The sequence below is a fragment of the Tenrec ecaudatus genome, chromosome 1, assembly GCF_050624435.1.
Source record: "Tenrec ecaudatus isolate mTenEca1 chromosome 1, mTenEca1.hap1, whole genome shotgun sequence".
NCBI lineage: Eukaryota > Metazoa > Chordata > Mammalia > Afrosoricida > Tenrecidae > Tenrec > Tenrec ecaudatus.
The window spans coordinates 94,419,205-94,445,499 of record NC_134530.1 but is presented as its reverse complement, the minus strand read 5'-3'; the positions used below and the strand labels follow the sequence as shown (position 1 = coordinate 94,445,499).

At 42.4% G+C, this 26,295-nt stretch overlaps 1 protein-coding gene and 1 pseudogene across 2 annotated transcripts in view; one reads left to right on the top strand and one right to left on the bottom strand.

The window, feature by feature from the left end:
• DYNLT5 (dynein light chain Tctex-type family member 5) overlaps positions 1–18,330 on the bottom strand; it is a 36,123-nt gene extending 17,793 nt beyond the window's left edge. Inside the window, exons 1-2 of one of the 2 annotated variants that reach the window (XM_075540004.1) lie at positions 18,131–18,330; positions 13,643–13,786 (exon numbers count right to left, since the gene is read on the bottom strand). In XM_075540004.1, coding sequence (XP_075396119.1) covers positions 13,643–13,758 — 116 coding nt within the window. In that variant the 5' untranslated portion in view covers positions 13,759–13,786; positions 18,131–18,330. The remainder of the gene's footprint in view (positions 1–13,642; positions 13,787–18,130) is intronic. The other variant, XM_075540005.1, reaches the window with a different exon arrangement.
• Positions 4,185–4,909, top strand: LOC142429027 (vitamin K epoxide reductase complex subunit 1 pseudogene; annotated as a pseudogene).
• Positions 18,331–26,295: the final 7,965 nt, after the last annotated feature.

The window sequence follows — 26,295 nt, the reverse complement described above, 5'->3', positions numbered from 1 at the left end:
ACCTTCATAATATGTGTCTCTCCTGAGAACATGTCCAAAGTATGTAAACAGTCTCTCCATCCTCACTTCCAAGAAGCATTCTGATTGTACTTCTTCCAAGACAGATCTGCTTGTTCTGGAAGTCCACGGTATTTTCAATATTCCTAGTGAGCATCATATTAAGATGCACTGATTCTGCTTAGGTCTTATTCAATGGCCAGCATTTACAAGCCTATGCTGACAATATCATGGCTGGGTTCAGGCATACCTTAGTCCTCGAAGTGACAGGCTTGCTCTTCTTGTTTTAATTTGCATCTTTCTGATTCAAAATAAATTTGATCATCTCTTTATACTCTGCTTAGTCATTTAGGCTTCCCTTCTGGAAATTGATATTTATCTACTTCAGCAGGTTTTTCAAACATTTCCATATTTTATTGTTGATATGCAAGACATTAACATCTGCCTTTTACTGATCTATTAACCAGGTGTATTGCATCTTTTGAGAGGCTACATTTTCTTGTACTTATATTTATCAGAACATTTTTCTATTTTTTGCTTAATGGTTTTCATTGGGGATCTTTCTAAAGAAAACTTACCTTAACCCTAGAACACAAAATTATTCTCCTCTGTTTTCTTCAGTTAATTTTTAAAATAGATTTCCATACTTCAGAATTCACTGTCTACTTATGCAGTCTGCCTATGCACCTGGTATATGAGTCCAGGTTCATTTTTATTAATAGAGTGAAACAATTTTCTCTAAGTACAATTAATCACTTTAAAAAAATCCATCACTTCCACATCTATTATGTTTTTATATAACCAAGGATCTATTTGTATGTGAGGCGACTACATGTTCCATTGGCCTGTTTATTCCTTTACCAGTCAAAGTTTTTCTTATCAATTTCATTTACTGTGACTTTGTGGGTAAGTGTTTTTCAAAATTCACATAGTTACTTGGAACTACTTTCATGTTTATAAAGTTTAGTATTACTTTGTAGCATGTCTTCAAAAATATGTGTGGGCTTTGATGTAAATTAATTGCATTTGTAAGTTAATTTGAGGGATAGTAATAGCACTTTTATATAATTTTAATTCTGGGTTATCTCTACTAATTCAAATATTTCTTATGTGAATTCTTTTATTACCTAAATCACACTTATTTGGCAGTTTTCACAAAGACGTATATAAAGGATTATGTGCAAAGCTGGTCCACATGAGAGTATTTATCTTGGCAGGGAATGAAAGGCAATCTAGATGTATGGGAATCAATAAAAATACTTAATGGAAAGATACCAAGGAATACTCTGCAGCAATAAGAAGCCAAGAACTGGATCAAAATAGTACACGAGCGTGTAAAAAAGTAAAACGTGGAGTGAGCCGTAGAAGAACAAAAGGAGCCCTGGTGGCGTCGTGGTTACAAGGTGGGCTGCCAATGGAAGGCCAGGAGTTTGAGACCACCAGCTGCCCCATGGGAGAAAGAGGCGGCTTTCAGCTCCATCACGTGGTTTATGCCTCCAGAGACTCCCTTCTGATCATGGACCAGGGATGGGAATAGTCTTGCTACTCAGAGCACATTGGAAAGGGAATTGTTGCAGATGCAGTTAGGTTAAAACCTAACAATTATCATTTGTTCTCCCCTTTGATCAATTTTAAATTTGTTCCAATTTTTATGTTTTCTATTTTTAAAATGAAGGGTTTTCTGTGTTCTATTTTGCTGCGGTTGGAGAAGCTGTTGGAGAAGGGAGCTGTATGATTTTCTCTGTTTGGAACTCTAGACTCAAAACAACCCAAACTCACTGCTACTGAGACAGTGCCCACACCTATAGGGAGCCTACAGGACAGGGCAGAACCGCCTTTGTGGGCTTCTGAGACGGAAACTCTCAGAGTAGAAAGTCTCATCTTTCTCTCGTGGGGCAGTGAGTGGCTTTAACTGCTAACTCAGGCTTGGCAGTCCAGTCAGTACCTTCTCTGCCACCAGGAATCCTTACATGGAATCCAGGCAGGGTAAATTTACAGAGACAGTAAGTGGATCAATGCTTTTTTAAGGTTATGTCAGGGGAGGTTAGGGGGAAGTGGGACCTATTAAATAATGTATACAAGAATAAAGAAAATGTTTTAAAATTGATTGTGAAAATTGCACAATTTTTAATAGATTTAAACTATTGATATGTATGCTATGTAAAGTACGTGTCAACAAAACTCTATAGGTTGAGTTAGAAAATAAAAAGAAACCCAAAGGGCAGTTCTGCCCCATCCTATAGGTTCACGCTGAGTTGGAATTGACTTTGGAATTTATAAGGTCAAGGAAAGAAATACAATAAAGATACCAGAGACCAACTGTGATGACGCCAGAACCCTGAGCTCCAGAGGGATACGAAGTGGACAGCAGGAGCGGTGAGAGATGAGGCAGACGGAGCGGGTGAACCGTCAGCTAGCTTGACACCGCTCAGCCGCTTGAACTTTTGCAAGCAGTCCACGACCCGGACAACAAACCGACAATCGCTCCACTGGTAACCAGAAAGCTACAACCTTCCCCTGGATTCCCACATTCTCCAGGTGATGAGAAGCTGGTGACATGCCTCCCCAACCAACACACACACACACACACACACACACACACACACACACACACACACACACACACACACCCTGCTCTGCCTGAAATCAGGAACATGGGGCCAAGTACGTGCTACCTCTAGGCTAAAATGAAAAACAGGAGCATCATAAAGATTCAGTAACCATCAAAACAATAATAGTGAAAATGGTAAGAAACTCACAAACACAATGGACTCAGCACAGAAAGTTACATGAAACAAAGAAACCACCAGCACCACAAAACAATGCCCAACAAGATGACAGCAATCAATATATATCTAGTAATAACTGAATTGTAAGTGAGTTACACAAAATACAACAGTGAGCAATGGTAAAGTATAATGCTGAATCCGCAGAACATCTCGTAACAGGAATCAACCTGGACGACATTATGCTGAAAGAAATTAGTCAAACAAAGAAGGACAAATATCATAAGAAACCACTATTGTAAAATGTCAAGAAAAGGTTTTTACACTGAAAGAAATATTCTTTGATGTTAGGTGGGCTAGGAAGGGAAAGGAGGGCAAACGAGTGGGCATGTTAAATTGAGTGCTGGTGAAGGTGCCATACAGTAAGAGGGAGGTCCGCACACTGTGAAGTCTGCACACTGTGAGGTCACTGGGGGAGGAGTGCACGAGTTGATGGCAGCAGAGGTACGTATGTTATAGACCCAATCCTGCAGTGATGGTGGTCTTGGAGTAGATGTGTGGACAGATACACAGCACAATGGGGTAGGAGAAGGAGTAGGCGCATACCCACTCTACATGTATTTGATAGAGGATATTTGTATACATATATTTAACTTTGCTGAAAATATATTTATGGATATTCATACAGGGAGAAATGTTATGAAAACATCTTAGACATAACCACTGCTTTGAGAGGATATATTGCTGGGCCTGAAGTCACATGGGCCCATGACACTAAGGTCAATCGGCAGAGTCCACAAAGACAGCTGGAAGACAACTACTTGGCCAACTGATTAGAAGAGATCTATATCTGTGCCCATTCCAATGACAGGTGATCCGCCAGAGTGTACAAATTATAGAACAATATTATTGATCTCACAGGCAAGTAAGATTTGGTGAAGATCATCCAACAGTAGTTGCTGTCGTACACAGAAAGGGGTTTACCCGAGGTTCAGGCCACGGTCAGAAGAGGATGTGGAACTATGGATACCATTGCTGTGGTCAGATGGATCTTGACCCAAAGCAAAGAAGACCAGAAAGCTGTTCACTTGTGCTCTACTGACTCTGCCAAGGCTTTCGACTGTGTGAATCACAACAAAACGAGACTAGTCTCGAGACTAGAAGGAATTCCAGAGCACTTCCTTGGGCTTACAGGGAACCTGTGCATGGATCGGGAGGCAGTGTGTGAACAGAACAAAGGAACACTGAATGGTTTAAAACCAGGAAAGGTGTGCGTCAGGGTTATATACGCTCACTGTACTTACTCGATTTGTATGTTGAGAAAATAATCAGACAAATCATCATGGATTACATGAAGAAGAACGTGGGATCAGGATTGGGGGAAGGCTTATTAATAACCGGTGCTCTGCACATGACACAACCTTGCTTGCTGAAGGTGAGGAGGACTTGAAGCACTGGCTGATGAAGATCAAGGGTCCTAGCCATGAGTGTGAATTACAAGGATGTAAAGACGACCGAAACCCTCACAACTGGACCAGCAGCTCAGATCAAGGTAAATACAGAAAATAATGAAGTTGTCACGGATTTTGTTTTGCTTAGATTCAAAAACCAATGCTCATGGAAGCATCAGTCAAGAGAGCAAACAATTGCATTGTTTTGGATGAATATGCTGCCCACGCCCTCTTGAAAGTATTGAAAAGCAAGGGTGACAAGGGCGCTACCTGGCGGCACCCTGGCTGGGTGCGGCTCGCGCTCGGCCTCGCGGTGTCTCTACGCGCTGCATGAGAAGGCGGCGCGCGCCGGGACCAGCATTACCGTGCGCTCTGCGACGTGGGCACCGCCATCAGCTGCGCGCGCCTTCTCCTCCAGGTGGGGGAAGGGCTTTGGGCTGGTGGAGCACGTGCTGGGTCCCGACAGGGTCGTCAATCCGTCCAACAGCTTATTCGGTTGCATCTTCTGTACGCTCCAGCTGCGGTTAGGCTGCGTTCCGGCCGCTGCGCCTCCCGCCTGCTGGTGCTGAGCTCCCTGGTGTCTCTGGCTGGTTCTCTCCACCTGCCTGGAGCCTCTTCTTCGTCCTCTATGATTTCGGCATTGTTTGCATCACCTCCTACGCCATCAATGTGGGCCTGACGGTGCTCAGCTTCCGCGGGGCCCAGAGAGCCCGGGGCCAGCTCAAGGGACAGTGAGTTGCCACCAGAAGCCGCCAAAGACGGCCATGTCTGCATCTCTAGCGAGCCCTGCTGTGTGACCACCACCGTGCCACCACAGGGCAAGGGACCACATGTACCATCCTCCTGCCCCGCGAGTGCCTCTAGGCCCACCCTCAAAGACTGCTCTCCAAAAATCTGCTTCGGCCCGGGGTGGGGGTGGGGGTGGGTGGTGTTCTGAGCAATAAAGTTTCTTAAATAAACTGGCAAAAAAAAAGAAAAAAGAAAAGCAAGGATGTTACTTTGAGGCATGGTATTTTCAGTTGCCTCATATGCATAGGAAAGTTGGACATGAGTAAGGAGGCCTGAAGACAAGTGTGCCCTTGAACTAGGATGCTAGTGAAGAACATTGAAAGTACCACGGGCTGCAAAAAGACCAAAACTATCAGTCTTGGAAGCATGGCCAGAATGTCCCTTAGAGGCAAGGATGGTGAAACATCATCTCACACACTTCGGACAGGTTGTGAGGAGAGACCAGTCTCTGGAGAAGGACCTCAGGCCTCTAAACCGTGGAGGGGCAGGGAAAAGAGGAAGGCCCTTGACCAGATGGACCGACCCCGGGGCTGCATCAATGGGCGCAGGCATCAGAGCAATGTGAGGCTGGCGCAGGACCAGGTAGAGTTTTCTTCTGTAGTGCACAGGGTTACTGTTAGTTGGCACCAACTAGACGGCACCTAACAACCTAACAACAACAACCAAGCAGCAGTGTTTTAAAATCTACTGTGGTTAGTACCAACTGGGGTCTCAAAAGCTTATGAATTGTCATCTGAGGTACAACTACTTGTTTCTCCTTGTTTGAAGGAAAAAAGAGTGATAAAAATTGAAGACGCATGGAAACGATTAGTCCAGCGAATTAGTGGACCATGTACACATCAGTCTGCATCACACAGAGACCAGAATTACCAACTGCTCTGAAAGGGATCACATTGGAAGGTTCTGGATAAAGTGGGGAAAAATGTGGACCAAATCTCAAAGTCACGAAAATGACCAAGTTTACTAATTGGATAAAGGCTGGTGGAACCCAGGGATCATGGCCCATCGTTACCCTTCTGGTCTGGACAGGATCTCCCCCATGGGTCAATTTCAACCCAAACGATAGACAGGTTTTTGGGGAAACAGTAACACTAATAAAGTATACATGCTTTATAACAATCACCCTCTTATGATCAAAAGGGGAGCATTTTCCAAAAATCTAAGTTCAGAGAGGCTAGGAACGAAGGAAGACAGAACATAGAAAACGTAGGCAAGAAATGGCATGAGCAATGTCACCTGTGTGGTGATTGCACCCATGACATGAAACACAATGCGCATGAATTACTGAGTGGAAAACTGACCTGCTCTGTGAACCTTCACCCAACTCGCAATAAAGGTTAAAAAAGAGAGGAAGATAGAATGAGATTTCAAGCCAACTGCTATTTATGTATCTTAAAACACACCTTTGTTAACATATGTAGTATCATGTGTGTATACTGGAGTATATTTAGGTATCTTGCCTGAGGGAGAAAAGGCTGGCAGGTAGGGTGGGAGAAGATAAAGCAGATAAAAGAGAAAACTTGCCCATATTAGTGATAACAGTGGGCACTCAATGAGGGACTCTTTTAGCTGAAATATGCTTCTGAGATCTAGTTTAAAAAAATGAGGATAATAAAAATATATTCTCTGATGTATTTTTCATATGATCCATATGAATACTGTATATGTAATGGTTTAGTAGCACAAAGAGCACCATACAATATTAGCTATTATTATGGTTAATTCGAAAGCATGGCTGTTTCAGTTTTCCTAAGCTTATCTCTTTTGTGGGAGATTCAGATACTATTGGGACCTTGTGCTTTATTTAGATGACAACATCACTTATCCTATATAGCTTTAATCTTTTAACCTTTAGTCATACCCTTCAGGTACAAAAATAAGGGAACAAGCTTGCAGTCTTTTTAAAGTGCCTCACATAGTCGAGGATAGAATCATAGACTACAGTCGTCACATATAAAGTGACCCGCTTGCCCATTATAGTATCAGTTGTCTAAGGGCAGCATTGGCCCTTTGTGGTTCCTCACCCAGTAGGGTGCCAGTAATATAAGCACTGCGTATTTATTTACAATTAAAAACAGAAGTGACTTTAAAATGGGTCAAAAGGGGCTTCCATGACATTTTCAACTAACTACATCTGCCACGGTCAATTTTACAATGTTCTTTGTGGAGAGCCTTTGGAAGGCTACCCACATCCCTCAACTGTGGTCAGAGGGATTCACCAGAGGCTCAGTCCATGTGGAGAGCCTACAATTGGATTTTGGACTCCATTGTCACCCACGGCCGTAGCTTAGAATTTACTCGATACTATTGCCTCCTTCAGATTTGGCTTGAATTTTCAATCCTTGGATCACGTAGAGTAGTGTGCTTTTTCTATATGGAGTTAGTTGACGCCTCGCTTTGATGGCTGCTTATTTGAAGACAAACTTTGAAGACCTGTGATAGTTAGGTTTTCTGGGCCAACTTGGCTCCCGTGGGACATTTGGGAGAAGTTCCGTCTGCAATCAGCTGGCAGCTCGAGTGGAGGGCAACTGAGATGAATGGCTCTTCTAGACTCGTCTCTTCCTCTTTGTCCCTGGAGATGGGGCACACATTTCTCTCCCTGCTTTCACCTTCCTGTTGACAAGCCACGTGGAGACACGCTGAGACCTTTGAGAGCTCTTGGGATGCTTCCACCACCACTGGACCCATGAGACTGCACCCACTGGCCTTTGATCTTCCTGCATTTTACATCATTGCGTGTGCTGTGTGAGTCTGAACAGGGATTTATGGACTAGCATCAGACTTATGGGCTAATATTGGACTGATGGATTTGATCTGGACTGGGTGGGATGTTTTCTTAATATACAATTACTCTTTGATATAAAATTCTTTCTTATATGTATATGAGTGTCAATAAATTTGTTTCTTTAGCCAACCCAGCCTAACACAGGACCCCAGACATTATACTTCCTGAAAGCCAGGCACCATCTGGCTTCTTCACCACACTTTGCTATAGCTCTCAGATCCTCAGTGATCGCTTCTAAAAGGCGAGTACTGAGCAGGGCCATGCTATAAGAAGTAGCTGCTCTCAGAATGGGGCAAGATTGAAGTGTGGGCTGAGCCCCAAATCCATTCATATATGTATAAATCATTATTTTTAAATAAAAATGAATCTAATTGTTGGCATTTTAGCCACTCTTAGTGGAAAGGCCTAGTCTATGGGCAAAAAACTAGCAAATGGTGCTATCTACTTGAAAAATAAAAACAGTTTCAGCAGGTTAAAGTCCTGGAGTTCTTCATCTTTATACACGCAACCTATGCCACTGTAACTGAAATCGTAATCGATTAACTCATGCTCAACAATGGAAAGAGGTACATGTAGTGTGACACAATTAGTATGAACCCTGAGGCATGGAGTGGTGGCCCAGCCAGGAAAGTGCTGGACCGATAATCTGAAGGTCTGAGGATCAAGGCCACCAGCCTCTCAGCAGGAGAAAGATGAGGCTATTTGCTTCCACGAAGCTTTAACAACCTCTATCCAGTCGCTATGAGTCAGAACTGACTAAAGGCAGAGGGAGTGAGTATGTTAGCTATCATTAGATATGAACTAAATATTGGTTAATATGATATCATAGTAAATTTCATTAGAGACAAAAGTCTCTTCAGTCCCCAACTTCACACTTGCACTACCGGTTGAATTATTGGCCTCAGAGACAATAAAGGTGTATGTCATGTCACATTCTCCCGGGAAAGTAAATTAACCTCCTGGCTTCTGTTTCCATTTCCAGAACATGAGGAGAGCATATCAGTTTGATTCTGAATAGCGTATCAGAGGTGTCTCGAAGAAAGCCACCACAGTAAACACCTGCGCCTCCGTCTGGCGCGAGGGGCGGCGGAAGGTCGTAGTAAGTGAAGAGGAGAGCACCATGAAGGCAGCTTACACAACAGGCCGTCGAATTTCAGGAAATGAGAATACTTGACAGTACAAAGAAGCTTGGGTTGTCATTTGCTAATTCTGTAGCAAGGGAGCCACAGCCTGTCTAACCTTCCAGTTTTTCATTTGTACAATTCAGATAATCATAGTATCTATCTTGTAGACTTTTTTTCTGTAAAATTCCTGGCTTGACGTGCCTGTGGTCTCTAGCACAACCGCTCGCCTGGTTCACACTGCTAGAGTGTGACAACAACCAGAGACCTAAAGGAACAGGCAGGGCTGTCTTCCAAGAAACGCTTATTGATCAATATCGAAATTTAAAGTGCATACTAGTGTCCTACATCACCAAATAGTCTTCTTTTTTGAACCATGTAAAAACCATACTTACTCCCCAAACCAAAAATAAACTGCCATCGAGTTCATTCTGACTCAGAGTGACTCCATAGGACAGAACTGAACTAGCTCTTTGGGTTTCCAAGGCTGAGCATATTGACAGGAGCAGAAAGCCTCATCTTTCTCCCCTGGAACAGCTGGTGGGTTTGAACTGTTGATTTTGCAGCTAGCAGCCAATGAGAAACCCATTATGCCACCCAAAACAAACAAACAGACAAGCAAACAAATCTAAATACCAAACCAAACCAAAACAAACTCACCGCCACGAGTCAATACTGACTCACAGTGACCCCTGTAGAACAGGCCCAGAATTTCTGAGACTAGAACCCCTTATAGGTGTAGAAAGCCCTGTTTTTCTCCTATGGAGTTGCTTGTGGTTTCAGCATCTCATCATATAACCTTCTCCCTAGCAGGGCTGTAAAATGAAGAAGTGGTGGGCTGTAGTTAGGAGCCCTGGTGGTGTAGGGGTTACAAGCTAAGCAGTTGCTAAGTGCAAGGTAGATAGCTTCAAACCACCAGCGGCTTCTGGGGGAGAAACGGGCCTTTCTGCTCCCCTACAGAGTTCCAGTCTCAGAAACCCACAGGGGAAGTTCCACCCTGTCTTATAGGGCCACTCTGAGTCGGAACCAACTCGAAGGCAGTGAGTTGAGAGGCTGGATGTGGTCCTTGGGCTGTAATTTGCTAACCGCTGTCATTTGCTAACCTCTGTAATCAAGCTTCTATTACGATGGAAGGAGCTACACAGCAAGGACTCAATGTATCCTATTGTTACTCTTTTCACTTTCACAAATTATTTAACTTAAACAAAAACCTCAACTCAAAATTATACACAAAGTAGGTGACAACTAAGTTGGTATGGAAGGAAATAGGTCGATGTGCTAATAGTCAAAATGTAAGATCCATGGCTAGACGTGCTGGTGCTGTTCTGGGTGGTCACGCATACAATTACATGATAATAAAAGAACAGTGGAAATTAAAAGATAATCCTGAAAACAGCTAACAATAACTGTACTGGGTGTGAATGCCTTCTTCCTTTCACAGATCAGAAGGCCCTGCAGATAGACCTTCACGAGCCCCCGCGGTCCCTGTATACCGTGCCCCGGACGGCCAGAGGAGCAGACACATCCGTCCTGGAAGAAACCTCTGGTAGGGACTGCCTTGTGACCTCTCAATTCACTCGAAGACTGATCCTGATGATCAATTTGGCAACCCAAATTTTGAATGCCAAAGTTTCCTCCTTCATGCGGTTAGTAGAAGGCACGGAACCTCTAAAATCGGCCTTCACGTCCCTTTCCATCCGAAAGGTGGGCGCAGAATAAGGAAGACCAAAGAAGAGTTGAGGTCTTTGAATTATTCACTATTCTTAGTGAAGTACCACGGGCTGCCCAAACAAACAAATAAACAAAAACAAACAAATCTGCCTTGGAGGAGGTAGAGCCAGAATGTTCCTTAGGAAGTAGAGCCAGAATGGGAGTCCAAATTTCTAACTTTGAAATATATTAAAAAAGTGGGGTAACTAACATGCATTTGTTAGTAAAGATTTCTTCCTGAAAAATGGATCCCAGGGAGTACAAGCTGTCTATGCCCAACTATGTTGTTAAGTTGTTTTCTAGTTAAGGTTATGCGATTCTTATGTAGCCTAACTTATAGGACAAGAGGAGGACCCTGGTGACACAGTGCACCTGTGTTGGAATGGGAACTACACATCGGCTCCTTAGGAGAGAGGCTTTCTACTCTTGCAGAGTTACATTTCAGAGCCCCATGGGTGCATTTCTCCCTTGCCCTCGAGGCTCCCTATGAATAGTTGGCCTTCACTCATTGGCAGTGAGTTTAGTTCTTAGTCTTAGTATGAAAAAGGAGCTAGTGTGTTAAGCCTTGGCCTGCTGTCTTATAAGGTCAGCAGTTTGAAACCACCAGGAGCTTTGCTCTGGGAGAAAGATGAGGCTTTCTACTCGTGCAGATTTAGAGCTTTGGCAACCCACAGTGTTTTTTTTGTTTTTAAAGATCATTTTATTGGGGACTCTTACAGCTCGCACAACAATGCATACATTAATTGTATCGAGTCAATTTGTGCATATGTTGCCATCATCATTTTCTGAACATTTACTTTCTACTTGAGCCCTTGGTATCAGCTCCTCTTTTTTTCCTCCCTCCCCCATTCCACCCTGATGACCCCTTGATAAATTATTATTATTCTCGTATCCTATACCGACTGCTGTCTCCCTTCCCTCATGGTTTCTTCCCCCCTCCTTTTCCACATTCCCCCTCCCCTCCTGGTATCGCCCCTCCCATTTCTGTACCTGAGGGATTCTCTGACCTGGATTCCGTGTGTCATAAGCTCTTATCTGTCCCCCTACAGTGTTTTCCTAAGGTCACTATGAGTTGAAATTGACTTGATGACAGTGATTTTGGTCTTGGAATTTAGTGCAAGAAAAGGCTCAAAATTTTTTCAGTGACGTAAAAGGTACATTGTGCAGCAAGTATGTGATAAAGAATTTGTTGTGAGTAAAAGTTGTTTCAGTAGTTTCAAAGTGAGGACAAGTTTATATAACATTAAAAGGCAAGTAGGAGTCATCTATAAATTTAGGACTGACTATATTTGTATTACCTTTATATTTCATCGACACTAAGTTGCAGAAAAGCATAACTTATTCTTTAAATTTAGTCAAACTGGATTTTATGAGACTTTGCCATTTGTTTTTTGAGGAGGAGGTCAATTAAAATTATGCAAATAGAGATATAGTTTAGTTTTGGGGTTAAAGATTATTAGGAATTTTTAATAGTAAGCTGAATTTAGGATAACAAGTATTTTAAAATAATTTTAAAGAAACTTAAAAAAGATTGAAATAGAGTCCCCATGAGGATGAAGCCTCTGGTGAACGGTCTCTGACCACAGTCTAGGCATGTGAACAGCCTTGCTCTCAGACTGAGAGCACTGTAAAGTGACTTATAGCAGTTGTGGCTAGGTGAAAATGTAACACCTTATCATTTCATCTCTGTTTTGGATCCATTTTCATTTTGTTCAAGTTTTGAATATTCTCTACTTTCTTCATATTGAGATGGATTTTGGGCTTCCACTGTCAACCACAGTCTTCTGTAAACTGGTGTTATTAATTTAAGTTCTGGTATCATTCCCCCCTCTGGGTTTTGGTGTTATTATTTATAATCCAATGATTATATTTAAAAAAAAAGAAATAGTAACCAGGACGGCATAGGATCAGTTACTAAATAAAGTTAAAACCATTGCCAGTGCTTGATTGCAACTCAAAGTAACCCTCTAGAGGGTTTGAGATGGAATCTTTCTGCTGAAGACTGGCTGGCTGGTAGGTTTGATCCACTGACCTGGCAGTTAGCAGCCCAACGCCTAATTCACAGTGCCACCACCAGAGCTCCTTAAACAGAATTGTCAAAGTTATTATTCCAGCTCTATTTCTGACATTTGCTGGGATTGCTACCTGGATCTATTTATAACCCACAAGCTTCTAGGGTGGGAAGTGCAAGAATAAAGTGTCGAAGTGCATTGATAAACTCGGGGACTAGAAAGAGTTTGGTTTCTGAACTCTAATGCATATTTATCATCTTCCAATCTTGACTTCACAGGACACATCAACCCCTGCTTCCTAACCACAGGGGTAAAGATGCTCCCCCCTCAAGTCCGTGGAAACTGTTATGAAGGAAAGTCTTCTGGGTAGGTTAATTGTTGTCTGTGTCAGATAACTGTCTTCTCTTTCCCAGTGGCAGTCAAAAAGACATGCCACAAAAGTGTTAACATTGATTCATGTCTGTAGAACAGCAAATGCAAGAGCCAAAAAATGTATTCATACCCCTTTGACCTATTAACCCACTATACTTTTGAGAAGCCACCAAGCACAGGCTATGACATATGTAAATCAAATGAGCTGTTCAGTCAGCAGAAATCAACCTAAAATACCAAATAGATGGTTACCTATCTCATGAACTATAAATGGATATGACTATCAATTGATTTGAAAGAAAATGACCAAAACATTGAAAATACTTTATACAAGGGGTATGAGATAATGGTAAATGCACTGTCTATGTATATACTTATTACAAAAATATAAAAACTATATAACGTTAAGAAGAAGAATTCCAGAAAATGTGACAGTTTATTTTAGTAGATTGGTTTGTTTTATAAAATCTTTGAAATAGTAAAAATGTTGCTAGGATCAACAAATCACTTACACACTCATATTCTCTTTTTAAACATGCCCATATATAAGAGCTGAATTTTGTACTTGTCCATTTTTAAAATACGTATGTTGAAAAGGAAATGATCCTCCACCCTTAGACACCAGGGAGCTGTTTTTCTCAGTAACTGAATTTAAATCACAAGACATTTAGTTACTCACACTTTGGTGCGCCCATCAAGTTCCCTTAGCCGGTATTCATGACTGCTCAGAGAAGACATACTCCCTCTTTTCTTTAATGAATGCGCTGCTCGATCTTTGGCATCATCTGACATCATTACCACCTATGGACAATTTTGTGAAATACTAAAAAAAAGATATAAAATCATTTTAGTTAGTATAACTCAAACCAACCAAGCGCATGGCTATGAAGTAAGTTCTGCCTCATAGAGACCCTCAGCAGAGTTTCAGAGACTAGATCTTTCCAAGAGTGGAAACCTCATCTTTCTCCGGGGAGCAGCGGGTGGGTTTGAATTGTTGACCATGCAATTAGAAGCCCAAGGCTTAACCCTCTGTGCCATCAGGGCTCCTTGAAGTTAGTATAACAGAGACTAATTTCCAAATGAAGTCCACACACTTTGCCTACCATTTTTTAATGTGGAAGTTGAGTTTCGGCAGGCGTGCTTTACAGTGTAATTGGAAATTTAAGAACTGATAACTTCTATTGATGGAGTCAAACACTTGTTTCACCACCACTTGTCTGTTTGCTGTGATCCTGGAAGCGATGGAACTGGTATTTCAAATGCCAGCAGGGTCACCCAAAGTGCTTCCAGACCAAGAACGGACTACGAAGAAGGAATAGACTGTCCGCTTCGGAGGCCTTAGCCACTGAAAGCCCTACGGCTAGCATGGACACGCTGTCAGTTACTGAAAACCTAGTGACCAGGAGCAGAACGTGGCCAGAGGTTGGGCCAGAAGATGCCTCAGGTCAGAAGGCACTCGAAATAAGACTGAGGACGAGCTGCCTTCTCAGAGTAGCATGCCCATAATGACTCGATGGTCAAGTCTGCGGGAACAGAGCCCTGGAGACCTTCATTTGCTGATGGGGTACAAGTCAAAATGAGAAGAAACAGCTGAAACATCGATTGATAAGTGGAACTTGGAATATACAAAGCATGAATCCAGGAAAATTGGAAGTCGTTAAAAATTAAATGGAATACATAAAAATGGATACTTTAGGCATTAGGGAGCTGAAATAAATGGTAGTAGCCATTTTGAATCAGAAAATTATATAGTTTACTCTGCTGAGAGTGACACAGTCAAGAGGAATGGCACTCTGAAAGGCCATTTCAAGATCTTTGTTGAAGTACAATGCTGTCTGTGATAGGATAATGTCTATCTGCATTCCAGGGAATCCAATCAATACAATTGTTATTCATTTTTGTGCACCAACCACTAAAGTTAATGATAGAGAAATTGAAGAAATTTTCCAATGTCTTCAGGCTGAAATTGATAAAAAATGCAATCAAAATGCATCAAGAATTAAAGGGGGAACTGATAACAATGATCTATATATAACCAGCTCCTGGGACAGACAACAGAAAAGTGGGTGAAAGGAGACAGTGGTCAGTGTAATACATGAATAATAATTATTTATAAATTCTGAAGGGTTCATAAGGGAGAGGGGGTGGAGGAGGGAGGGGAAAATGGGGAGCTGATACCAAGGTCTCAAGCATAAAGAAAATGTTTTGAAAATGTTGATGGCAACAAATGTACAAATGTGCTTGACACAATGGACGGATGTATGGATTGTGATGAGAGCTGCTGTATGAGTCCCCAATAAAATGATTAAAAAAAGAATTATTGGTCATTGGAAAGCAAAGTGGGAAACAAAGAGGAAGGAATAGTCATTGGAAAATAGGGTCTTGGTGGTAGTAAGGAAGCTGGAGATTGCGTGATAGAATTTTGCAAGACCATTGACATATTCCTAGCAAATGCCTTTAAAAAATAACACAAAAGATGACTGAACATGTGGACCTTTCCAGATCAAATTAATTACATGTGTGGGAAGAGGCAATGAAGAAGCTCAGTATCAGTATCTAAAACCAGGCCAGGGGCCAACTACGCAATAGATCGTCAATTGCTCATATTCAAGTTCAGGTTAAAGTTGAAGAAAATGAAAACAAGTCCATGCGAGTCAAAGCATGACCTTAAGTATATCCCATCTGAATTTTGACAACATCTCAAGAACAGATTTGATGCATTAAACAATGACCACAGAGGAGCTGATGAGCTGTGGGAGGACTCAAGAATATCATTCATGAAGAAAGCAAAAGGTCATTAAAAAGACTGGAACGAAAGAAAAGATTAAAGTGGATGTAGAGCAGCTATAGCAAATGGAAGAGATGATTAAATGAAAGAGATGAACAGAAATTGAATTGATGGAATACCAATGAAAATATTTCAACAGCTGATGAAGTACTGGAAGCACTCACTTGTCTATGCCAGGAAATTTGGAAGATAGCTACTGGGTCAGCTGACTGGAAGTGATCCATATTTGTACCCATTCCAAAGAAAGTTCACCTCACAGAAAGAACAAATCATAGAACAATGTCCCTGATATCACCTACAAGTAAAATTTTGCTGAATGTCATCCAACAATCATTGCAGCAGTACATTCACAAGGAGCTGCCAGAATTCAGGCCAGTGCAGAAGACGATGTGGAGCAAGGGATATGATTGCTTTTGCCAAATGGCTCTTGGTTGAAAGTAGAGAATAACAGAAAGATGTTTACTTGTGTTTCATTGACTATGCAAAGAACACTAGCCTGTGTGGGTCATAACAAACTATGGATAGTTTTGCGAAGCCTGGGAACTCTTCGTTGTACTCATGCAGAACCTGTACCTGGGCTAAGAGGCCTGAGAACAGAACAAGGGAGTCCTGCACGGTGTAAGGAAAGGTATGTGTGAGTGTCGTACCCTCTCATCATACCTGTTCAATCTGTATGATGATAAATAATCAGTGTTTGCTGAAAGTGAGAAGGACTTGAAACCCCTGCTGATGAAAATCAAGGATTGCAGCCATTAGTGTGGATCACAAGTCAATGTCAAGAAGGCCAAAATACAACTGGATCAATAGGTAACATCATGTAAACTGAGACAAGATTGAAGTGGTCAAGGATTTAATCTTGCTCCGATCCATAAACGATGCTCATAGAAATAGCAGTCAATGGATCCAACGATGCATTGTATTGGGTAAATCTGTGGCACAAGACCTCTTTAAAGATGTTATTTTGAGGATTAAGGTGCACCTGACCCAAGCCCTGGTATGTTCAATTGCTTCCTACACATGTGACAGTGGGACACGGAGTAAAGCAAACTGAAGAAACATCAAGGCGTTTGAATTGTGGTGCTGGTTAAGAATATCGAAAGTACCACAGACTGCCGAAAGAACAAACTTCTCTCTTTTAGAAGTACAAGCCCGAGTGGTCCTTAGAGGCAAGGATAGTGATGCTTCATTGCACCAGAACACAAGACCCTTCCTCTCCAGGAGGTTGTGAATTTGTACCGGGTGCCACAGACAAGACCACATGGCGTGATTTGTGTCTGGGAGAAAAGGATGCAGTTTTCATCAAGTTAATTGTGACTCCTGGTGAACCAAGTCTGCTAGAGTGGACATGTGCTCCCTAGGCTTCTTAAGGGTTGATTTTTCAGAAGTGGATTGCCAGGTCTTTCTTCTAAGGTACCTCTGGGTGAATAGTAACCTCCAGTCTTTTAGTTAGCATACAAGTTGCTGTCTTACCCAGGGATTCCAGTGTCTGAACAGATATAGGCAAAGGTTACACACAAATGGGGCAAGATGTGTGTGTCTGAAAAGATAGTTTTTGTGTACGTGACTGTGAACAACTTTGTGTATGTGGCTGAGTATGACTGTGTGCCTGCGGGTAGAAGTGTCTGTGTGAGTGGCTATGTGACCCTCCATGTGTATCTGTCTACGTGAGTGTCTGTGTGAGTTTGTGTGTGAGAATCCCTATGTGCGTGTGACGGTGTGCTTGCTGCAGTCAATGAGTGTGTCTGCCCCTATGTGCACACCCGTGGGTGTGTGCCTGTCATTTGACTATGTGTCTCTGTGGGTGAGAGTGTGCCTGTGTGTGAATGCATGGGTGTGTAGGGATGTGTCTGTGGGTGCGCTGCTGCCTAAAGAATGAGCGGGCAGAGACATATTGAGCCTGAAGAAGCAGGCCACTCCGTTTCTACTCCAAAGTCACAGAGGCAACAGCTGTGTCCAAATCCTCGCGGCACTTCCCTCTCTCCTCCTCCCCAAACTCCAACAAGAAAGGCCACATTTGAAACCTGGAGGAAGACAGGGCGGGCTGCTGGGCTGGCCTTCTAGGCTGGGCAGCAGGAAGAGGCCTCAGAACTCAGACATCGTGCTGCAAGCACCTGCGTGCTGGCCACCTCTGAATCCCCCTGAGCCCACACCTGCAGGCCGGCAGGGAGGCGGAAAGCCAGGGGCCACTTGAGCTCCTAAATCCGGAGCAATTTTTTCCTTATTTGTTGAGGGTAAAGGAAAAGCAGCGAGTGGTGCATTTTCAGAGCAAGGCTGCTCCCTGTCCCAGTCTCTCCTACCCCAGAGCTAATCAGTCTCTCCCTTGCTGCCACACGGAGTCTCCCCTCCAGCCCCGAGGCCTGGCGAAGAGAGCGTCCTCACCCACGCGCTGCTGCCCGTGACCGTGGCTCCTCGGGGCCTCCGGACTTGCGGCTCCTCCACTGTGGGCTCTGGCGCGCCGGTCCGCGGGCAGGCGCACACCCTGGGGCTCCCCTGAGGGTCTCCAAGGCGACCTCCTAAACAGTGCTCTGGACCCGCCCCGGCCGCCCAGGGCCCCTGGTCCGCGGAGCCACCGGCAGATGTCCAGGGATCACTGTCCTGAGCGGCTGGAGCCCAGCTGCGCCCTCGGGTGGCCGCCAGCTGGAAGGGTGCCTTTTACTGGGTCTAGAAAGAGGAGGAAGGACATGCAGGGCTCGAGATGCAGCCTCTGACTCCCTCATGTGGTACCCCTTTCCAAAGCTGTCAGAGGGTGGGAAATGCTGCAGCGTCTTGGCGCAGAAAGGAAGTAAAGCCATTCCCCGCCTTCCTTGACGGCTTAACACAGCGTCCCAACACTTGTGAGTTCAGATGGACTAAATGCTGGCAAACCCGTGTGGAAAACAAGGGGTGTTAAAAAAAAGTCCCTGGAAAAAGTCTGTTATCATTTAATTCAATTGTGCAGGAACTTGTCGATATTGCAACGCCCCGCCCCCCCCCTTGCTACTTCTGTCCACTTTCCCCCTCCCCCCACCCCACCCCTCTGGTCCCTTCTATACACATTCACACCTGCTTACTCTTGTAGATTTTCATCTGGGGGGCTATTCCTTTAAACACTGCTTCCCATGATGTGAATTTGCCAATCATTATCAAGTTCAAGTAGCTTAGAAGTGGAGGCTGTTTGAGGTTGACCACCACCTGCCTTAACTAAGAGGCCCATCCTTCCTCCCGCATGAGACTCCCTCGCAGTTCCTCCCCAAACCCAAACCACCTCAAATCCCGCAGCGACCCTCCTGCAGGGTTCAGTCTTGGGCACGATTTGGGGTTAGAAATAGGATGAAGCCGTACTGAGCACCTAGGAGTCCTGCTGGTGTCAAGGTTAGGCATGGGCTGCTAACTCCAAGGCCAGCAGTTTGAGACCACCAGCCTCTCTGCTGGATCGCTTTTCACTCAAGAGTTCCAGTCTCAGAAACCCACTGGGGGCCTTCTAGCCTGTTCCATAGGCCACTGTGCGTCAGAATCCACTCGGTGATAGTTTTTGAAACTCCTAGCTTAGTGCAGGTCCCCTGGACAGGGTGGTGATGGCATGAGGACCACAGTATAGCTTGTGGTTGTCTCGAGGCACCATGGAGCCGGTTGTGTCTCATAGCCACCTGTGCACAACAGAACAAACACTGCCCGGTCCTGCGCCACCCTCACAGTCGTTTGTTTGGGCCCAGTGTTGCAGTCAGTGCATCGACAAGGTCTTGTTAACGAGGAGGAACAGCACGTACGTTTTCTGGCCTAACCCCATTCACTGAGATAAGAGGAGGAAAGGATAGTTTATTGAATATTTACGATGTACTAGGAAGGAACCTTCTTGGCTAGTGGGCTGCTAAGCACAAGGTCGGCACCTGCCAGTTGACCCGTGGGAGAAAGAGGAAGTTGGTGGCTCTCATAAAGGTTTAAAGGATTGGACGCCCAAGGAGCAACTCTCCTGTCCTATACTGTCGCTGTTAGTTGCAATCGACTGGATCGCAGTTGAGTGGAGTGAGGTGTGAATTGATAAATATTTGTATTTAACATGCTCAGTAATGTTATAAGATCCAAAACGGAAACCATCGCGGTTGTGTTGATTTCCACCCTTGGCGACCCTATGTGACAGAGCAAAACTGTCCCAGAGGGGTTTCTTGGCGGTAAGCGTTCTGGAAGCAGATGATCAGGCTTTTTTTTTCCTGTGCTGCTGGATGGGTTGAAATTGTCAACGTTTAGGTTAGTTGTTGGGCACAAATTATTTGCATACCCTAATGATCTAATAAATGAAACACACTGCTGTCAAGTAGTTTCCAACGCACAGTACTCCTACATAGGGTTTCTGAGACAGTACATCTTCATGGGAGCAGACAGCCAAAGCCTATTCTACATCCCCACCACACTGAGCCAATTCTGACTCAGCGGCCCTGTAGGACTGCCCTGTCAGTTTCTGAGACTGTGGACCTCGAGGGGAGTAGAACCCCTCAACTTTCCCCTCCCCTGTGGGAGAGGAGACACTAACTTTTTGTGGGGGGAGAGTTAGGTAAGGCAAAGAGAATCACTGAGTAACTTGCTCGATTCTATGGTTAACTTATGGAGCTAGGCTTTTTCTGACTCTTTAAATCATGTGGCCTGTGCCAAATGCTTGTCTACCATTCTCACCGTAAACATGTAATTACGTCTCCAGACTCTCGGGTGCATTTTATGAGGCCAACAATAAAAGAGGTTCACAACTGTTTTATTTTTATAGGTTTCATTTATTTTCCAGAAAAAAATGCCAACAAAAACCACACTTTAAATAACAACTGATTTATATAGTTCATCTTTTTCTTATGTCTAGAACTAAACTTTGTGCTGACATGGGAACTTTAGTTGCAGCAACGGGTCATCATAAATAATTGCATATTCAGAATTTTGTGAAATGAGCGATTGGACACATTATGAAGGAAAAAAATCTACAAAAGTCATTATTTACAAAAAAAGGTGATAGCCACTTTTTTCTAACCTATAAGGCAAGTAACATTAAAATGTTCTCATAATTGTTTTCAACACGTCGATACTACACATTCATAATATCATGATTGGCCAGCACAAAGCTTTGCTGACGTCCTGTGAACACATCTGGCCTCTGCTGCTTTTGCTGGGGCTGTTCTCTTGAGCACGGCCGAGAAGCACTAGAGCTTTCATCACAGCCTAAGCAGCCATGGCTGATCCATAAGGTGGACTCTGTTGAATTGCACATGGAGGAGAAAGGACTAGGCACCAAGCATGCTGACTACACTTTAAAGACGTACGTGAGTATCTTCATCCACAATTCCTTTAAAAAATATTTTATGCCCAAGGTGTTTTTGTGAAACTTTATATTCAGTACAAAATCATAGAGAAAGAAAGCCACTCTTTTTTCTGCATAGATAATGGAGAACTCTAAATAAATATCACCAAATTCAACTTAAAGTATGTACTAACAGCATTTTCCTTAAAATGACCATTGACAACAAAAAGTAGCATTCCTCACAGAGATTTTTTTCTGAGTTGCTTTTATTGTTACCGTACAAGCTATAAAAAGAAAAAAAATCCAGCCTTACATTGCTGCTTACTAGGGAAGGAGTCCAAACCTGAGCCATTTCCCTTATACAGACCTTCTATGAAAACCCAAACCCAAACAAGTCTTTTCAAGTGACATACTAGAGTGGGCACACAGTTTAAAAAGCCAGCTCCATCAATTACTGTTTGGCCTGCAAAGAAGCTGCTCAGAGATAAGAATAGCACCAACACTTAGCTGCTTGAAGAAAATTACTCAGCATCAGTTTCAACACAGGTAGAGAGATGACAGATATACAGATAGATGTTAGGATGAGGGATGGGAAGAGAGAGATCAAAGAGGAACTGATCTCCCTCACGTAGATCCATCTAACCAAATAAGTGACACGAAACATCAGCACAGCTTTAGGAATTATCGTGCTAGCGACTGATAATGAAGAGAAAAGCTGGCTTTGGACCTTGGGGTTAGGGACCCTCTGAAGATCATTTGGTGTATTATTTAATAGAGTTCAAAGTGATGTCGCACGAATACAATTAAGCCCGTGTTTTGCCTAAAGTGAAAATGGCAATGACGTCATCTAAAATGAAATGGGTGAGATGACATTAGCACTTGCGAGATCCACTCTTTAAATGAGCATGATTTTGAATATTTTTTGATGAATGGCTTAATACCTATCAGACTCACAGATTCTAAATGAATTAAATGGGACTGATTGGGAGATATGTAAAATGATGTCACAGGCAATTTATACAAGAGCTTTATTAAAAAGAAAGCTTGCAGATTTTGGGTAAAAGCAACTGATTTGCAAAGCACAGCAAGATGGAACTGGGAAATTCTGATTCAGTGGGTGTGGGTGTCCTGCCAAACCTCCACTAAAAAGTACATTCTTTGTAGTTTTAACTAAAATGCCTTCCATATTTAAAAACACTGTCAGTACTGCCCTATCAGGGTTCAATTTCTTCTAGCTTTTTAATAACACACCAACCAAGAGTCTTCACAAGTAAAGAATTAGGAACATCTTCAATAGTTGGAAACTTCTTGTGCTGATCATATATGTGCCGATCTTAAAGATAATAATTTGAAATTAGAAAATGATTCTATGGATTTCTTTCGAATGCTTCAAGCTATACAATTAGAGTCATGAGGGGACTGTAAGGAAATTGAAGATAGGTCCCAATTAACTTATCAGAGCAGAAGTTCACTGAAAGACGAAATGAAAACCCCAAAGGGAAATTTCAAAACCTTCCTGGCCGTAGGATTTGCATCTTTGGGAGATACATAAAACGGTGCTTCAGAAAAGTCTTCCACAATTTCTCAAGGTATGTTGAAAGGGAAAAATAGGTATTTTCCTGATCCATAGCTTCGTTAAGCTTCACTAAAATGCTAATATTTGTTGTCAATGTCCGAGGAGAAGAGACTCCCCTGTAAGACCATGAGTTCTCAAACCACAGCGAAAGCTTAGCAGACATGGAAGATCTAAACACAGTGTGGGAAATACTGGAAGACAGCAAATGTACTCTTTTAACCGTGAAGTAACATTTAGAGATATATTTTCCTTCAGTTGAAACATCTTCTAGAAGGTTGACAATATATTTAGGACAGGCAAATACTCTGCTACAGATAGAAGGAAATAATCAGAAATAATGCAAACCAAAGGAAACAATTTTGACAGTCAAACCGAGAAGATACATTTTTTTATGTCCAGGGTGAATCTCAACAAGGAGGTGCCTCTCTCATAGGAATATATTCATTTAGGCCAACAATCTGATATTAAACATGGGGACAACCATGAGGTGTGGTCACAATCAATTCAGTAAACTCTAAAGCAGAACTTCCCAAACTAACTCTGTCTAAATTCCCCTTTTCAGAAACAAAATTTTACTCAATGCCCCCCTGGAAATTAGAAACGTTTGTACCCACGCCTTTGCAGTCCCCACCCCTCCCTGGGTCATTCCAGTACCTTACAGGGGGCATTATCACCCATGTTAGGAAATATGGCTGACATTTTCAAGAAGGATAGATTTTCAATTAGATAAGAACAAAAAATGCGACTCTAGCCTTAAGATTACAGAACATCAAAGCAGTGACACCAAAGACAGGCATTAAAGAGATAATTGGAGGCGTAAATGGACTTGTATCTCATTTCCTTCATATATTGCACAGACAGAAAAATAACTTAACCGGGCATGTTAATTCATGGTTGAGAAATTGCATTTAAATACGTCTGCCAAATGGAAGGAAACTCAAGGAACCGGGAAAAGACAACAGAGCCTTCAGACGGAAGCGTGGGTAGTAAAAGGAGGAGGGGGGTGGGGGGAGCAGGTTAGCGAGGTCCTCAGGCCAGAATTCAGTTCAAGGAAACATTCCTTATGTTAAGTGTCTAGTCTATATTTAGAGGTCACACTTTCTTTTTCCTTTAGTATTTTTATTGACATCCACTCCACATAGCTTACAATTTGATCATTCAATCATATTTCGATGAGCTGCACAATGTCCCTTGGGATGTCCTGATAAAGAAATCATACTTCCACCTTTTTAAAATCGCTGACCAGGAAACGAGGTGGCAAAACGAGTACATTTGAATTGCATGGAAACTGATCAAATGCATTTATCGTTTGGAAAATAAGCAGCTCAAACACAGATACACACACAGACTTACACACACACACACACACTCACACACACTCCTGTCCTTAGTTGATAGCTGTATACGGTTTTGCCTACACACACACACACACACACACACACACTCACATACACTCCTGTCCTTAGTTGATAGCTGTGTACGGTTTTGCCTACACACACACACACACACACACACACACACACACACACACTCCTGTCCTTAGTTGATAGCTGTATACGGTTTTGCCATTCTAGTTTAATTGACAGCCTGTGGTAATTTTGAAAAAAAAGAGGAAAAGGGAAAAAAACCAAAAGCGATTGGGTACACTTCTTTTTGGATGGGACTAGCCTGTGCTTTTAAAGCACAGAGTTAAAAATCCTACAAAATAAGCAGGACCATCTCACAAGTTTGAGCTTTGGGTATCCCTCAAAAGGAAAAAGAACTGGGGATTTTCAATGAAAATGGCTTGGTACCATCTTTGCCACTTCAAGTCTTCTAAGGATGCAAGTGTGAAAATGAGAGAATGGATTTCTGGTCCTTTGAGACCAAGCCAGCTTAACAGGAGAATTTAGAGGAAAAGATTGGAACTTATCTAGGAAAAAGCACCACTCCCATCTCCTTTTTCCTTCAAGATTAGAGGAAGTAAAAGGGACAGCATAGAAGAAATCTAACCCAAATGGTATTTACCTTGCAATGCTTAAACTCTAATATAATGTTAGATCCAAGAGGGTCCTTAGGGAACCTTGGGTCCCTACTAAGGCAGGGGTTCTCAAAGTTAAGAATGCTTGCCAAAAGACATTTTCCCAATCCCTATGAAGGATGTATTCATTTTACAGACAAGCATTAAGATGTACTATCCTCTAGGCTTAGATGGGATAGTGGTGACTAAGACAAACTCCTGATTTCTTTTTATATATGATGGTTCAAGTGACTCACAAATCATATGTTGAGAAACATGAATTCTTTTTCAACCATTTTGTTATTAGACTTGTCCTTAGTGAGATATCACATTTTTTAGTTCTTTTTAACTTAATATTCAAGTAGAATATGTATCAGTAAATTAAACCAAGCAGTTTACTTTTCAGGAAGGTCAAAATGGTCAAGGGGCTCCCTCCACAGTAAAAATAAAATAACTTATTTTTTTCTAGCTGTGTCACTTTGGGCAATTTAATCTCCGTCTCAATGTCATTATTTGACATTGAACTTTGAGGTTGACATGATAAAATGAGATGCTATATTACTCTCTCTAGGGGCAGGTATATGATAAGCAGTCAAATATTAATTTTTACTGTTTATCCAACTACTGTGATTATACAACTTATAAAGTTTCAAAAGGTAGGTCTTTCCAAGTAAAGCAGAGTCATGGGATTTGGGGGTTAAAGAAATTTTGATAATTTATGAGCGACAGTGATTTCTAAAACTGTAGTTTGGGAGCTCAGGTACAAACTGGGAGAGTAACTCATCCACTGGCTGGGCTCCTTAGACTAATAGGATTCCATGTGTGATTTTATTAGGAGAGTCTACTCTTACAAAACGCGTGAAGACGATTTAAACGTAAACCCCTCATTCTAAGCATGAGAAATTGAGAAGGGGGGTGCCTTGTATAAGTCAGGAGCCCTGGTGGTAGAGTGGATTACATGTTGGGCTGCGAATCACAGGGTTCGGAGTTCAAAAATCGCCCAGCCTCTCTGTAAGAGAAAGAGGAGGCTGTCTGCTCCCGTTAGGATTTACAGCCTCAGAAACCTATAGTTCTACTCCGTCCTGTCGGGCAGCTAGGGGTCTGAATCAGCATCAATGGCAGTGGATTTGATTTGTTTTCTAGGTTGTTCAAGTTACACAGAAAGAGCTAATATAAACTGACAGGTTTCTTTGAAAAGCAAGTGTGGACGATACATTAAATCATGGTCTATATTTTCTATGGAAATACTTTGGAGACTTGCAATCAAGTGAAAAAACATAGAGACAAAAATCTAACACCCTCAAGTTTGATTTTCTGAGGGCTTCTTCTCTATTAATTTGAAACCATTTGAAATATGGACATTCTTTACAGGTAAAATATAGTCTCAAAAACCACATGTAAAACTTTCATTTTGACTGTTGGATGCAGATTAATTCTTGGTAATCATAAATTTAAATTAAGATAGAATTCAGACTATTTCATAATAAGAATTAATTTTTTTAAAACTGCATGAAAATATGGAATTTATTGAAGAAGATATAATTTCCATGTTGCTTAAAAAAAAGAAAACCAGCCAACAGTCATAATTTGTCTTCCTAGATTAGAACCTTTTAAAATCATAATGTTCAGGAAATGGTGTTGCTAGTTTAACCCCCAGTACTGAAAATCATCTCCATATGTTCTACTTCACTTTTTCTAATGTAGGAGCTGCT